The sequence below is a fragment of the Hyaena hyaena genome, unplaced genomic scaffold, assembly GCF_003009895.1.
Source record: "Hyaena hyaena isolate Hyena2069 unplaced genomic scaffold, ASM300989v1 scaffold_166, whole genome shotgun sequence".
Classification (NCBI taxonomy): Eukaryota; Metazoa; Chordata; class Mammalia; order Carnivora; family Hyaenidae; genus Hyaena; species Hyaena hyaena.
The window spans coordinates 1627659-1644633 of NW_024080799.1; the positions used below are offsets into that span (position 1 = coordinate 1627659).

At 36.6% G+C, this 16975-nt stretch overlaps 1 protein-coding gene across 1 annotated transcript in view; it reads right to left on the reverse strand.

Annotated features, from left to right (window-relative positions):
• Positions 1-16975, reverse strand: part of KLF12 (Kruppel like factor 12) — a 241689-nt gene that overhangs the window by 138082 nt on the left and 86632 nt on the right. Inside the window, exon 3 of the mRNA XM_039240081.1 lies at positions 1167-1713. Within this exon, the coding sequence (XP_039096012.1) occupies positions 1167-1713 (547 nt within the window). The remainder of the gene's footprint in view (positions 1-1166; positions 1714-16975) is intronic.

Consider the following 16975-nt stretch of genomic DNA (forward strand, 5'->3'; position numbering starts at 1 on the left):
TTTTCAATCTAAAATCTCTGAGTGCAACAAATCATGTGAGTGTTTTCACTTGGTAACACTGAGAAGGTAAAACTGATTTCGTGGCTATGAAGAAACTCAATGGAGATAAAACAATAACTTGTCAAAGATGAATGCGCAATTTTGTAGTGAATGTGTGTAAAAATTTCTCTAACTTCATAATCAACTGCTATTTCTATGCACTGAATCCTATCTTCTTACAAGAACTGTAACAATCCATGTTTATTAGCATTTTATGAGAAAGTAGTGTTTATGTATTCATCATTTTAATTATGTGCTAAAATATGGTATCAAAAGCATATTTAGTAGTAATATGGTATCAAAGCAAAAAGTAATACAACATTAAGTCTTACTCATTATCACTTCTTGGTCCTGAAGACAAAATACATACATACATATTTAAGAGGGAATGAGTCAATGGTTACAGGTATTTTACATTTCTACAGAAAGGTGACTTATTTTTCAGATTCATGATAAAGGAAGAAAAACTTAGCAGCATGATGTTACTGTAATTCCTTCGAGTAAAAATTGGAAAAAGATAAGAGCTTAGCAATAGGAAAGTAATTAAATGATCAAATGCCTAATAGCCATATAGAATTAGGTAACTTGGTATTATAAAATAGAGTTATACAGCAAAGTGTCTTCCTGCCTTCTAAATCTTAGAAGGGAATTTTAATACCGGATTTTGAAATATTCCATCATACTGAGTCATCCTGTTACTTAAAATGACAGTAACTTACACTATGATAAGAACTTCAGCTACATGAAGCTTCTGTAACCGAACACCTAACTTTAGAATTATTTTAATGGCAGCTCAACTCACAAGCAGTTATGTTAAGTACAGACTGTCCTTTCCATTTGAGCATTTGAAGGTAAACGTTATTTTGCAAATTAAGATATTTGAATTCTAACGTTAAACAACTTGATACATAAAAATACAGACTCAATAATTACTGAAGCAAAAACTTATGCAAACATGCGGTTAGTTCTTATAAACTGCTCTACTGAATGGCTGATCAGCTGTGTCTCTGTGCACAGAACTTCTCTGGATACGGAGTATTTGCATATGATTTGGGATCCGCTCGCTGAATAAAAGAATAGTTACGTCTAGCGCTGAAATAAATCAAGGTTTCGCTTGTGTCCCTTACCTTTGCCATGGCTTCTCCCATCCTCCAAAAGCGGCACTACGATAGTGTTGTTCACATTTCCAGGTGACCGCACAGCTGTGTAGACAACAGGCACCGACTGTACCACCACAGGGATGCGGTGAACGTGACTCAGTTTGTTAGACTGTAAATTCATGGGACTTGAAGGCGGTACAGGATGGATAATGTGCAAAAACTGCTGGCCTCCCACACCAGACGCGGAGGCGACAAGGGGCCCTGGAGTTAATACTGTTGACGAAGATGATGCAGAAGATACGGATGTTATAACAGTTGGGGATGAGGCTGGACGACTAGAAGACGATGAAGAGGTTGAAGTTGAAGAAGGCGAGGAGGCAGACGCTGTCATGGAAACTGGGGAGGATGAAACAGCTGTGGGGGATGTCCTGGCTTTGTTGATCGACAAGTCCACTGGCTCAGTTTGTGTTTGGAAGTGATCTACAGACAACGAGTCCTCCGGAGGCTCCCCTTTCACATTATTTAGCAACAGGGGAACAGCTTCCATATCGGGGTAGTTGTGGACGTTTGGAGACTGTGGGGAGAAAAATGGAACACATATTCATCTTTATTAATCACACATCTAATAGATCCAAGATGTATTGCTGGAGGGCTTATTCCTTTCTTTGTTATTGCTATGAGATGCTACTCATTCCCCAAGTAGTTGAAGGATTGCTCTGTGACACTCATCGTGATTAGAGTTGAGAGTACGAAAGTACAAAATAGTGTAAGACAAGACCTCTGCTAGAAAGACATTTTCATCCTATTGGGAGAGACAGACACAGTGTTTAAAATCCAGTGAAACAAGTGCTCTATGGAGTGGAAAAGAGGACATAAGAACTCCAAACTGAATGGCAACTTTACATAAAAATCTCTAAAAGACAAGGGCAGGATGCAATGTGTTACCTACTTAAAACTGAGTAAATACAATAGCTTATTCATCTAAAATGAAAATTTTTTTAATTATAAAAAAACCATTATTTTGTTGGCTTGACCCATCCTACATTTATGAATCTCCTTCTCCTCAGTTATAAAGCAAAGGGATTTTAAATAGGTAAGTGTAAACATCCTTTCCAGCCCCATAATTCTACAATTTCATGATTCCAACCCTTACTCAACATGATCATAACCTGGAGGCATAAAAATACCTAGCAACCAAACTGGGAAGAATCACTACATTTCAACTTCAAATTTGGTGCAAGGGCTCCCATACCATACTCATTACCAGCAGAGAAAAAGGGCACAACTGCTAAATTATTAAATGTAAATGTTTTTTAATAGTTGGGTTATATCTCAACTCTTAGTTATGGCAACATATTTTTCTCAAAATAATGTACATAACTACAACAACATACATTTTAGGAAAAATGTATTCTGGAAATATTAAATGGTTTATGAGTGTTTCTTTTTAAATTTAAGATAAAGATAATTTTGTGTAGGTTCATTTTCATTCTTTTCAGTTTTAAAGAGCAAATTTTAAATAATAAAGAAAAATCTAAGACTCTACCCAGACTAATGGACTTAACATTTTATTACTAAGCATGAATATAACTTATACTTATTCACTTGCAAATTCAACAAGTAGTCACTGAATACCCACTTCCAAGGCCTAAAATGGTCCAAGAATTCTATTAGCATGTGTCAGGCTAGTCTTACAAGAGAGAATTAGACGGTGACAGATTATTTTGACTTTATCTAATTTGACCAGGCTAACATGGGCACTGTTATAATATTACATGAGGACCAAAAACTGTTTTTCAGCTTCATTATGGTATCGGAACAACAATGTCTGAAATTATCTTAAATTGTTTCATTTCATTCTTTGTTTAACAAAAGACTTTCGTTTGCTATTCCTCCTAAAATTTTAGCATATACTTAAAGGAACAAAACATGCTTCTTAAAACCTTTCTTTACAGAATATAAATTATAGCTCCATTCAAAACATACAATAAGCAGTAGTGCAAGGGAATTCCATTCACCAGCAATGAGAAAAGAAAGATAATAAGTCAACAATGGTACCAGATCAACTTAAAAGGGAAATGGGTTAATGTTTTATTGTTTTCTTTTTTCGTTTGTTTCTAAGTTAAGATGGTTACTTACCCACAAAAAAAGTTAAGAATTAGAAAGCATAAAAATAAAACCATCCAAAATATCTACTGCATGAAATTCTCAGTGCCAAGATTTCACTCTATGTGTTGAAATTGAGAAGTAACATTTTTAATTTTCTCAGACAGTAAGAAACAAACAAACACCTCACAAACACTGGACTACTTTTAAAAAAGCTATTAGCAGTATCTAATTCTTATAGCTAGAACAGGATTTTAATTGGTTCCCAGCATTATCATGTAATTTCTTTTTAGAACAATAGAAGACATTTCTTATTAGTATGTTAGACCCATATAGAAGTTCTTTGTTGAGACCGCTTTCACAAGATATCTCAACTGGTTTGTCATTAAATTTATAAAGTATGTCATTAAGTACACGTTATGAAACACTGTTTGGCTTCAAATATAGTCTTGATTATTTCTCTCTTCTTACGGTATTAGATATATCCAGAATTCTAAGTTTGGAAGTAGTTATTTCCACCACATATTTTTCTCCTCTTACCTATCTACTCAGATATAAGGTTTCTACACAGGTTTACAAACCAAAGACTGAGGTATATGTCGTCACTGTAGCAACATTTCATAATGTAAACAAAAGACTACTTTAGCAAATTATGACAATAAAGGGAGGTGGTCAATATGGAGCTCAATTGTAGAGATGGCATCTGAGACTTCAAGTGTCACTAAGCTTTGTGAATGACTTTGACTTCTCTAGATTATGAACAGGAGTCCACCTTTTGTAGGTATCTGCTTAATCCCCCACTAAGAAAAATGTTTACTCCTTAAAAGCTGTTTGATAACAAAAAAGAAGTGTTCCTCTTATAATTCTGTTGCATATACTAGGAAAGCTATGAAGGACCAAATATCAGGAGTTTCTAGGTATATTCAAATATGTGAGAACTACATGGTTTCACATGAGCTTAAACCAAAATACAGAAAATGATCACAACGATTAGCAAGGACAAACCAAATCTTTGGACCACACACATCATCTTTGGAACCTTGGACACTTTATGCATGAATTTATAACCTTATAATCATTACCATTGCAGAGTCACATGCTGGCTCCTTCTTCCTAAGTAGCAGGTAAAAATGTAGCCAACACGTCCTAGACAATGCCTCATCGATATAAAGAGGACAAAATCCTTATTTTACCATTCACCTGTTTACAGTATTGACATAATATTTATTATATCCTTTTATATCCTTACAGCCCAAACTTCTCTTTTCTACTAGGATAATGAGGCAGGTAAAGCCATCCATGATGGTAGCTTCAGGCTGAATGTACATATATGGAAAGCTAGCAATATTGCCTAAATACCTCAAAACATCTGTAGTATACTTTTGCTCCTCCTTTTCAGAAAGAAAAAAACACCTGAAAGACTTGATCCTGAAAGCATCATTTGGAATTCATTTCCTTACTTTCAGAAAGGGGAAAATTGAAATGCATTGGTTCTAAGGTGAGAATCCATAAATGTGTAGCTGCAGTGACATTGCAGTGACATGATGGGGACAGAGGAGATAGCCAAGAGTGACAATGAAAGCTCCGAGAAACCAAAGCAAACACCGAATCAGAAGTATCTGGAGCAGTTAGAAATCTAAAGGACTACATGCAGACATCAGACATCTTGTGGGCTCAGTTCCAGATCATGGCAAAAAGCAAATGGTGCAAGAAAGCATGCCAAGTGAATTGTTTGGCTTTCCAGTGCATATAAAAGTTATGTCTACATTATAACTTCAGTCTTAAGTGTACAATAGCATTACGCCTAAAATAACGTACATACCTTAATTCAAAAACTCTGTTGCTAAAAAAAATGCTAACCTTCACTTATAATTCTAGTTCTCTTGCTATTTCTACCACATCCGCAGTTACTGCCTCCATTCAAATCTTGATTCCCTCAAAGTCATCCATGAGGCTTGTAATCAACTTCCTCCAAACTCTTGTGAATGTTGACATTTTGACCTATTCCCATGAATCACAAATGCTGTTAATGGCAACTAGAATAGTGAATCCTTTCTTGAAGCTTTTCAATTTATTTTGCCTGGATTCATCAGAGGAATCACTGTGGCAGGCACAACCTTGCAAATGTAGTTCTTAAATAATAAGAGTTGAAAGTTGAAATTACTCCTTGGTCCATGGGCTGCTGAATAAATGCTGTGTTAGCAGGGATCTCCGTCAGAGCTCTTGGTTGCCCAGGTACACTGTCAGTGAGCAGTAATATTGTGAAAGGATTTGTTTTTCCTGTCCAGCAGGTCTCAACAATGGGCTTAAAGAGTTCAGTAAATCATGTTATAAACAGATGAGCAGTCATCCAGGCTTTGTTGTTCCATGTATGAAGCACAGGCAAAGGAGATTTAACATAATTCTTAAGGGCCTTAGAATTTTTGGAATGGCCGATGAGCATATGCTTCAACTTAGTCATCAGCTGCATTGGCCCCTAAAAAGATAGTGAGCCTGTCCTTTGAAGCTTTGAAGCCAGGCACTGACTTCTCCTTTCCAGCTATGAAAGTCCTAGATGGCATCTTCTTCCAATAGAAGGTTGTTTGGTCTACACTGAGAATCTGTTGTTTCGTGTAGCCACCTTCTATAATGCTCTTAGTCAGATCTTCTGGATAACTTGCCACAGCATCTGTATCAGCACATGCTGCTTCACCTTGCACTTGTATGTTATGGAGATGGCTTCCTTCCTTAAAGCTCGTGAACTAACCTACCTTCAAATTTTCTTTTGTAGCCTCCTTGTCAGTCTTCACAAAATTCAAGTGTTAGAGCCTTTCTCTGGATTAAGCTTTGGCTTAAGAAAATGTGGCTGGTTTGATTGTCTACCAAGACCACTAACATTTTCTCCATATCAGCAATAAAGCTGTTTCACTTTCTTATCATTCATGCGTTCACTGGAGTAGCACTTCGAATTTCCATCAAGACCTTTTCCTTTGCATTCACAGCTTGGCTCACTGTGTGGTGCAAGCAGCCTAGCTTTCAACCTGTCTCGGCTTCTGACATGCGTCCCTCACTTAAGCTCACTTATTTCTAGCTTTTGATTCAAAGTGTATGACTCTTTCTTTCTCTTGAACACAAAGAGGGCCACTGTAGTTTACTAACTGGCCTAACCGCAATGTTGTGTCTTCATGGAATAGGGAGACCCAAAGAGGAAGAGAGACCATGAACGGCTGGTCAGCGGAACAATGAGAACACACATAACATTTGCTGATTAAGTTTGCTGTCCTGTATGGATGCAGTTTGTGGTGCCCTAAACATATATAATAGTAACATCAAAGATCACTGACCACAGATCACCATAACAAATGTAATAATAGTGAAAAGTTTTAATAATTGTGCATGACACAGAGACACAAAATGAGCAAATGCTATTGGAGAAGTGGTGCCGGCAGACTTGCTTAGATGTGGTTGCCACAAACCTCAACTGGTTTAAATTTTTTAAAAACGCAGTATCTGTGAAGGTGAAGCACAGTAAAATGAGGTGTGCTTGTACAAGTATTTGAGAAAGTGAAAAAGTGAAAGATGATAGGGGTTATTTTACCTGGAAACATATAAGGAGTAGGCACACTGAAAGGATTAGAAATAAACAAAAGTCGGAAGTTTTATGCACCATGTGGAAGAGAAACTTCTGTTAAACAGAGGCACCTGTTTGACTCTTGGTTTCGGCTCAGGGCATGACCTCATGGTTCCTGAGATCAGGCCCCACCTCAGGCTCTATGCTGACAGCGCGGGAGACTGCTTGGGATTCTCTCTCTACTTCCTCTACTCCCATGCACATGTGCGTGTGAGCGCACTCTCTCTCTCAAAATAAATATTAAAAAACAAAAACAAAAAAAAGGATTCCATGCTAAAATTTTACCCTTGATTACTAACCAGTCAATTCTTGATACGACATTAATACTCACTGCAGCACCAACTAAGTGCTTCTGCTGCTGCTTGTTTAAATAAAAGCCCACCAAAATTTTGGTCTGAGAGTGGTGACTTTAGCCAAATTTTGCTGTTGATGTCCCCGATGTGGAAACGATGATCAAACATTTAATATATCCAGTATCATTAAAAGAAACAACATTCCTTCTAAAGACATGGAAGATTTTAAGGGAATACTGGATTTCTGTCAAAGAGAATGAGAGTAATGAATGCCATAAAGTATCTCAATTGATTTATCATTAAAACTATAAAATATATCATTAAGCACATGTTATCATCAAAAGTGGTCTTGATTAATTTCTTTCTTTTCTGTATTAGACAAATCTGGAATACTAATTTGGGAAACAGTGGCTATTTCCTCCACAAATTTTTCTCCTCCTACATATGAAGTTAGACACAAGATTCCCACTTAGACAAAACCAAGGGCGGAGGTGTAAGTCATCATTGTAGAATCACTTTATAATGTGAATGATTATATACAATCTTTTGAAAGGATTATACAATATTCTTCTTGAAAGGGTAGTAATAAATAATTTTTTAAATCTCTTAACAAATTTTTGAATACAGACCAAATGCAGCAAGGTAAATGTAACAACATATTTAATAAAATGTATATGTGAAAATCTAGAGATACAAACAAGATTATATTGTCATATACTATTTTCTTAAAAAGTCTGAAAGCCAGTGTTAATCAGAATAATCCACTCGATAAAATATCATACACAATATGCTAATAAACATGTTCCTTTCAGCAATCTAGAGGATTATATGCGAACTTTTCTAATAAGATCATCTTTTTCCTGAATAAACAATTTAAAATGTAGCTTTAGCTTTAGGCACTTTGTTGAATGAACGTAAAAATTAATCTGAAACCTCCTATATGTTAGTATCCAGAGTATTAGACGTGTTTCCCATAGGTAGCCATTATCATCGGTTGAATCTTATTATGGTCTGATAACGAATAAAAAGTGCTTTTAATATTGGCCATATCTTTTAATCACTTAGTAATCTCAAAAAGTGACAAAAAATGTCTGGACACAATGACATCTTTGGAAAGCCCTCCAGAGATTATGTGTAGTCACGGGTAAGGACCGCTTAGACAACATTTTGCTACGTGTTATCCAAGATTTACACGTTGTCTGTTTCATCTATAATGGCACCAGGGATTTTCAGAAAACTAGAGCATTTATACCACATGCACACACACAAACAGTACGTTCCCAACCATCCATTATCTATCCATTCATCTATTCATCCAGCCAGCCAGCATTTAAATAAATTAATTTTATCTTTCTAAACTTGTTGAGAAATAGTCTCACAGTTGCTTTTAGGAAAGATTATACACATTATAAAGTGACCTAACATTGCAATGATCTTGCTTTACAGCCTGTAGTGTGGTTATTATAGAAAGAAAATTTGATTTGGACACAAAAGAATTCATGACTACCCCTGTCACTTAGCTGTGCCACCTTAGTAGCATCATTAAAAATTTCGAGGAGCGAATTTATTTACCTACAAAAGATTAACAGAACTCCAAATTCATATAATTATTTTACGGATTGTATTAAGGACATTAATTGCTTTTAAGGAATAGTGGCTAGTGTGGGATAGAAGCAATGAGCTCCTCTTCTTATAACTAAAAATTCCTGGGGTGCCTGGATGGCTCAGTCAGTTGGGAGGCTGACTTCGGGTCAGGTCATGATCTCACAGTCCGTGGGTTTGAGCCCCGCATTGGGCTCTGTGCGACAACTCAGAGCTTGGAGCCTGTTTCAGATTCTGTGTCTCCCTCTCTCTCTGCCCCTCCCCAGCTCGTGCTGTCTCTCTGTCTCAAAAAAAAAAAAAAAAAAAAAAAGCTTTAAAAAAGAAAGAACTAAAAATTCCAACACAACCTCATCTATGACTGTAACTCTCAGAAGTGACTTGACTCGATGCATTGAACATAAAATATTTTGGTGAAGGGTTGCATAAATATAGCTACTGTAGAGGTACAGTGTTTGCTAACCAACCATATGTATATACTATAAAAGCGGTTAAACAAGTTAAAATATTATGAATAGAGTCGATGTGACTTTAAACAAACACATCTTCCCTTAAAATATAGAAGACAGTCATCTGACACTGTTAAATTTGTTTCTGTGTGGGTTTTTTTTCTTACTTAATAAGACTAACCCATAGGATGATCTGTAAAATGGAATACATTTTAATTGATTGGTTTCATTTCTTAATTCCACCATGTAAATAACCTATATCAATTCATAGTTCAGTTTTTATCCATTATCACAATATTTTTATGTTAAAATAATTATTTTGGGATGTTGAGCATTCTTTGCCAGTCTTATCATGGGATGAAATAGCAGATCATTATTTGTTTCTTATGCCTCAGCAGAAAATTAGTTCGTATAAGTCTCACTGTCTGATTTGGTGATTAATTGACATCTATTTTTTATGGGAAGTGTTTAAGGAAACTTACTGTGCACTTCATGTAAAACAAAGGAAATAAACTAAATCTATGAGTCCATATCCTGTGATAACTGAAGCTCTTAAGTTATACAGCATTTGTCAATTGATGGAAGTAAGTCAGGCAGAGGACAGATACCATATTTTACACGTATAGGTGGATTAGAAGGAACTTAACAGAGGACCATGGGGGAGGAGAAGGGGAAAAATAGTTGGGGAGAGGGAGAGAGGCAAACCATGAGAGACTCTTGAATGCTGAGAACAAACTGAGGGATGATGGAGGTGGGGGAGAAGGAAAGGGGGTGATGGGCATGGAGGAGGGCACCTGCTGGGATAAGCACTGTGTGCTGTATATGGAAACCAACTTGACAATAAACTATTTAAGAAAAAAATTAAAAAGTAAAAGAAAATAAATGTAGTAAAAAAAAAGTTATACACCATTATTTTAGATGCAAGTACATTTAATCTTTAATTAAATTCCTCCCCTCCTTTTTGTTTACACAAAGTGCACAGTAGATACATGCTTAATTTCTGTACCTTGGTTTCCCTCATAAGCAAATGGAATTTTAGAGCTATGAGCACAATCCCCAAAGCAAGCAATCTACAATTCTGGCCATTTTTGCTCTAAGCGTAAAAGCCACCAAACAAGTACTTGTGAACAGAACATGCGCTGTACTTTCTTCTCTTTTATTTTACTAAAAAGGAAAGGCTGTTTTTCAAAGTTTGTCTTACATGGTCCCGGTTGGTCAACATTTGTCTTACTTTCAGCCCAGTGATTTTCTTAGTTTATTCCACATGTTCAAGGGTAAATTCTTAAATGCAAATACTGTAAGAGTGTTTAATTATAAAACTCACCAAAAAAAATTAAAGCAAAGTATACTTAAAAGAGAGAGAGAGAGAGAGAGAGAGAGAGAGAGAGAGAGAGAGGGAGAAAAGTGCAGCTGAGAGAATAAAAGGCAACAAGCAGAAATATGCTACAATGACCTTGACTTGAAAAGAATTAAATGAGCTCTCTCCTGCCTGCAAGGGGAAGATATTTGAATGAATATTTAGTTCAACTGTGTTATCTCAATATCTCAAGGGTTAGTTTAGGAAATGATCGATTCCATAAGAAAATTCAGAACATATGCATAACATAATAGATTGTGTGCTTTTACATTTATATTTTTTGCTTTCACATTTGAGTTGAAAATGGTAGCCTTTCAAAAGGGGTTCAATACACACTTACATTTATTCCAAAGTTTCCTTATTTCCTAATAGTCATGTTGTTCTATGACCTATTTATTTCCTAGGACTTTCATGAATAATAATGTTTATCCAAAGCACTCATTATCTATCTAACAGTTGACTGCAAATCTGAAACCCTGGTTTGGCACGTGTGTGTTATAAAGTTGGGGCAGTTTGAAGTGTGAGGATTCTTCTCATATAGGCTGGCAAAGGACAGAGGGGATTCAGTTTTTTTTTTTTTTTTTTTAATAGCAGACATTCCTAAGCAATGAAAAGACTGACAGAATGTATAGACAAGAACATAATGTGTTATATGTTATATATAAACATACAGATATTTAGCAAATAAGTAATATTTTACCATACAACATAATCGGTGAATACTCATCACATTTGCTAGATGCGAATACTGTGCTGAAGATATGAAGCCATTTAAATCCCATTTACCTGACCCAATGATATAAAGAAGCAGTGTCACTAAAACTAATGTCAAAAAGAAGTTAGTTTTGTTCCTTATTATTTTTTTTAACAACTGCTGTCACAGTGAGTCTTACAAAGCATGCAAGATGTCTTAAAAATAAATTTTATGATTCCAACTATACATCACTTTGTTAAAGACAAAACTATAGAGACAGTAATATATCAGTGGTTGCCAGGGGCTTGGGAAAGGGAGGGGAGGGAAGAATAAGGGAGGCACAGAGGATGTTTGGGGCAATAAGACTCTTCCGTATGTCACTGCAGTGGCGGAGACAGGTCACTACGCACTGCCAAAAACCACAGGGCTGTACCACATGAAGACTGAAAACCTGAACGCAATGATAATACTAACATGTCCATATGGGTTGATTAAATCCAATGCAGCTTATGTGCTGCACCAATGCAAGACTTCAGTACTAGGGGAACCCGTGCGGGCAGAGGGGAGGCCTCGGTGGGACTATGGAATGTTTGAGTCCAAACTGCCAGGTTATTCTGTAAGTCTAAATTTGCACTAAAAAATAAATCCTGCTCGTTATTTTTAGGAAATTGAATCCAATATTAATGCTATTGGTGAGATCCAATTTTGTTTATTATTTTATCATTCTTCACGAAAATTAATAATCCAAAACTATTATCACAACACCTGTGAATAAAAAGCGGGGGTAACTGTTTCAGGTTTTTACATTTTTCGATCTCATCATTAGAATTTTTTTATTCTTTTAGCTTTAAATTATTTCAGTTATTTTTAATTTTTTTATTTATTTCTAGGATAGAGAGAGAGAGAGACAGCATGAGCAGGGGAGGGTCAGAGTGAGAGGGAGATACAGACTCTGAAATAGGCTCCAGGCTCTGAGCTGGCAGTCAGCACAGAGCCTGACGCGGGGCTCGAACCCACGAACCGCGAGATCATGACCTAAGCGAAAGTTGGACGCTTAACCGACTAAGCCACCCAGGCTCCCCTGCTTTAAATTATTTCTTATTATTCGGCGACTGATTTAAAATGATCAAGTTTCACATTCACAGCACATTAAAGAGAAGCATGCATTATAGACTCTTACAGAAAAAAACATCCACTTGAATCTTCACCCTAACAATGTCCTCCCTGTGCTCATTACAGATTTTAAAATATGCAATAATGTCTACCATTCTCAAACAGATTAATCTTCTCTGCTACCAGATGGACCTTGCTTTTGATTTCACAAAATGTTCACCACCGTTATTTTTATAGTGATAGTTCACAGTGGTGGAATACATCAAATTTCAGAGACCAGAAAACTTGACCCAAAGAGGATGAGAGAGCCAAATGATACATTTGGAAACCCTAACACCTTACAACATATAAAGCAATAATGCAATCCTTTTTTTTAATGTTAAGGGAGTTATGTTTGCAAAATGTGGGTCACTGTGGGATCTTTAAGCAAGCCAGTAGTCAAGGATAGCCCCTATATGCTTCTCATCTCAGAGAAAAGGCCTTTAAAGAGAGATCAACAACCAGACAAAACAAGACTAATGGCAAAGAAGACAGAAATCTACCTTTTCCCACCGAGCCCTGGCATCAAAGGCAGCTGCACTGAGAAAATGACACAAGTAGAAAGGCAACAGAGTTTAAACGCCCCAGAACTTACTCATGATTTAATTCTAGCTCAGCTCACTACCGAGACAAGAAAATGCTCTTGTGCAAATCAACACTTTTAGCCCCATCTTCTGGCATCCTACTAAATGAAGTATGGATGCGTGCAGGTCTAAGGATCTGGAAGGATGAAAGTGTGGACGGGTTTTGTAAGTGCTCCCCCATTTCACTGCAGGCGCCACAGGGCACGCACAGGTGCACACAATTAACACGTTCATATGGAGAAGGGCACATACAATCACATCTCCTGATTATACCCATCAGGAAATGCATATGAGGAAAAGGGGAGAGGGGCAGGCTGGAGCCCCAGAAATCACAGAGGCAGGGACAGGAAAAGCAGAAAGGACAATTCATGTGACTGAAAAAGATAAGCTGCCAGCCAGCCAAGGCCCCTGTTAATCAGAAGAGACTTAACGATGACAGGGGACATCTCAGCTCAGTACTCCCATTGGCTGGGACACTTATTTCTAAGACATAAGGATTTAAAAAAAATGTTAATAGTAATGCTGTCAAGGATGTAGTAAAATGAACACTTAATTATGCTGAGGCCTAATGGGGTAAATGGGTACACACTTTCAGGACTACTGTTGACCTTTGTCTCGAGAGCCTTAAGATACCTTAAAATAAGTAATAACATATTTGAGACTCTATACGGCATTGCCATCCCATCCCTCCCATATAAATGCATGTGTACACACACATACACACACACAGAAACACACCACTCTTCTGCTGAAGAGGGACCTTATATTCAAAGTTTACTCCTAATTACTCTATTTGGAAAAACAGAATACCATTAGGACTTAAAATCTTCAATCAATACCAGTGTTGGCTTTCAGAAATCACCAGACAGAATATGGTTTATAAAAGGGAGGGGAGTCAAGGAAATTTAACACACTGAGTTATGATTCCTATGGAATATGAATGTGAAACGACCTCACAATTGCAAGTGCTGGCACTGTAGAGAAGCTTTCAAAAGATGGTTTTCTAGTAGGAAGATTACATATTTGCCAACCATCTCAACCTCAGGCAAGTAAGTACTTCACGTGGCTTTGGAGAAAAATCCCAGTGGTGGCATCATCACTGATTTAAACTATGTTGTATATCAAGCAAATTAGTTATGAATCAAGATGACGTATTTGAGAGAACAATGATTTAAAATGTGGCTCCAGTGAGGACAGTACCAATGATATTGCCCTTGCATGTGAAGATAATGAATGAAATAATATAAAAATTGGGAGTCTGGAAAAATTTAATATTTTAAAATGTATACACTAACAAAAAACGTGATTTGTTTTATAACTAATTTAACATATTAAATATTATACTGCTATCATTAAGCTATTTATGAGTTTATATATTCAAGTTGGTTACAAAAATTTGAAAAAAAACAGGGAATAAGTTAATGCAGGGTCCTATATGTAGACAAAGAGCAATTTGGGATTTTGACAAAGGTATATACAGAAATCCTCATTTTTGTCTTATTTATAGGAGTGAACATTAGAAACAACAGAGTGAGCATAAAAACAGAATAAAGCTTGGAACAAAGGCCTCAGCCCTAACTATAAATTGAATAATTCATGGAACATTTCAAAAGTACACAGGTGAGAGACTCATTAAGTCTGGGATATGGTACCAGTGCCAGGAGTTTAAAAAGCATCACATGTGAGGCACCTGGGTGGCTCAGTTGGTTAAGCATCTGACTTCAGCTCAGGTCATGATCTCACAATTCATGGGTTCAAGCCCTGCGTTGGGCTCTGTGCTGACAGTTAGCTCAGAGCCTGAAGCCTATCTTCGGATTCTGTATCTCTCTCTCTCTCTCTCTCTCTCTCTCTCTCTGACCCTCCTCAGCTCACGCTATCTTTGTCTCTCAAAATAAACAAGTAAATACAAAATATTTAAAAAATAATAAAAAATAAAAAGCATCACATGAGATTCTAATGACTAGCCAGGTTTGAGAAACAATATTCCATGACCCGAGAGAATACTTTCTATATAATGTTGAGCTAAAAAATGTTAGAATACAAAACTGCATATAAAGAGTAAGATTCATTTTGTCTCCCGCTCCCCTAATTTTATTTGCATATGAAAGTAAGAAGGTAGAAAACTACTCTGGAATGTTAATAATGGTTTCTCCATCTGGTAAATTTGTGGGCGATCTAAGATCTCCTTTTTCCCTAAGTTTTCCTTATTTTCTACAGTGAACCTGTGCTACTTTTAAAATAAAAAGAAATGTGTTATATTTTGGGAAGATATACATATGAGGAGTGTAGAATATATATTTTAAGACAAAAATCTGAAAAAGGAACAGAGGCATTTCTAATTTTTAATCTGGCTCTTCCCTAGATTCTAGTGAACCATAAAGCTGCTAGAAGAAAATAGCAAAATTCTGTTAAAGGCCCGATTTGCCAAGAGCCTTCCTCATATCAGTTTTAGACCGGCCACATGGCTGTTCTACAGAATCAATGTCTCCACCTATGTAACTGTATCTCTCTCTGTTTAACTGGAATGAAACTAAAGACAAGAGCTAAATACAATTGGTAACAATTATATTTAAAGGTATGTAACTGCAGTAACCCTGGTGAGTTGAAACTATGGATTCCTCTAGAAATCCAAAGCTGCTGCATTACAGTTTACTGGAAAAACATTTTCATATTTGAGAAATTATTGAAAACAATTATATGTCAGTATGTGGGATATATTATATAAGTATAATAAATAAATATAAATATTTCATATTTATTCTGTTATAATAAATGTAAAGAAAGCTTTTTATGTTTCTGATGAAAAGCTTTCACTCAGTCAATAGGTATTTAGTGCACATTACTATATACTCAGTGCCCTGCTTGGGCAAAGGTGAGGAAGTCACAAGAGGACTTTCATGCCTGTCCTGAAGAAGCCACTCCCCCCACCGCCACCCCCCACCCCAGAGGTGCGACGGAAGTTCCACCACTTTTTGGTGAACTACACTTAGAAAACACGAAATGCATTTTTTTTTTTTTTTTTTTACAAACAAATGGAACTGATAAGAATTCTACTAGATCCAATTCTGAAACTGGGCATCTTGCTATGAGGTTCAAATAATATTCCCATTTTCTAAATCTAATACTTCAGTGTCAAATTTACTGTGTAGGCTTTTATTATAAAAACTCTCCTCTTTTGTATTAACATTCTTACTATATTTCTTCCCATAACAGAAACAAACACATAAGTAACAGAAGCAAAATCTTCAACATAAAATTTAGTACAGACTGGAGCAATTATTTGTCTGAAACTATTTCATCCACATATCAGAATGTTGTCTAGGGGCACCTGGGCGGTTCAGTTGGTTAAGTGGACAACTTCGGCTCAGGTCTGGATCTCACAGTTTGTGGGTTCCAGATTCTGCGTCTCCCGCTCTCTCTCTCTGTTCCTCCCCTGCTCACATTCTGTCTCTCTCTGTCTCTCAAAAATGAATAAATGTTAAAAAAAAAAAAGAAAAGAAAAAAGAAAACACAAAATACACACACAGTGGGGAATGTTCCAACGTTCTGCCTTGTAAATGGCAGAGCATTAAAAGTGAATTTGAGGAGACAAACTTGTGCTCTTTAAATCAACATCTTCAGGGGCGCCTGGGTAGCTCAGTGGGTTAAGCATCCGACTTCGGCTCAGGTCATGATCTCACAGTTCGTGGGTTCGATGCCCCATGTCGGGCTCTGTGCTGACAGCTCAGAGCCTGGAGCCTGCTTCAGATTCTGTGTGTCCCTCTCTCTCTCTGACCCTCCCCTGCTCACACCCCCCCCCCCCCCCAGAAATAAATAAAACATTGAAAAAATTTAAGTCAACATCTTCAGAGTATACATAGAAAACAAGTACACATTCAAATAAGTATAGAGACCTTACAACCACAAATTAAATACTTTAATTAAATTAATTCTAAAAATGCAGAAAAATAAACACATAATATTTAGTACAACATAATGTGGCAGAATTTTCT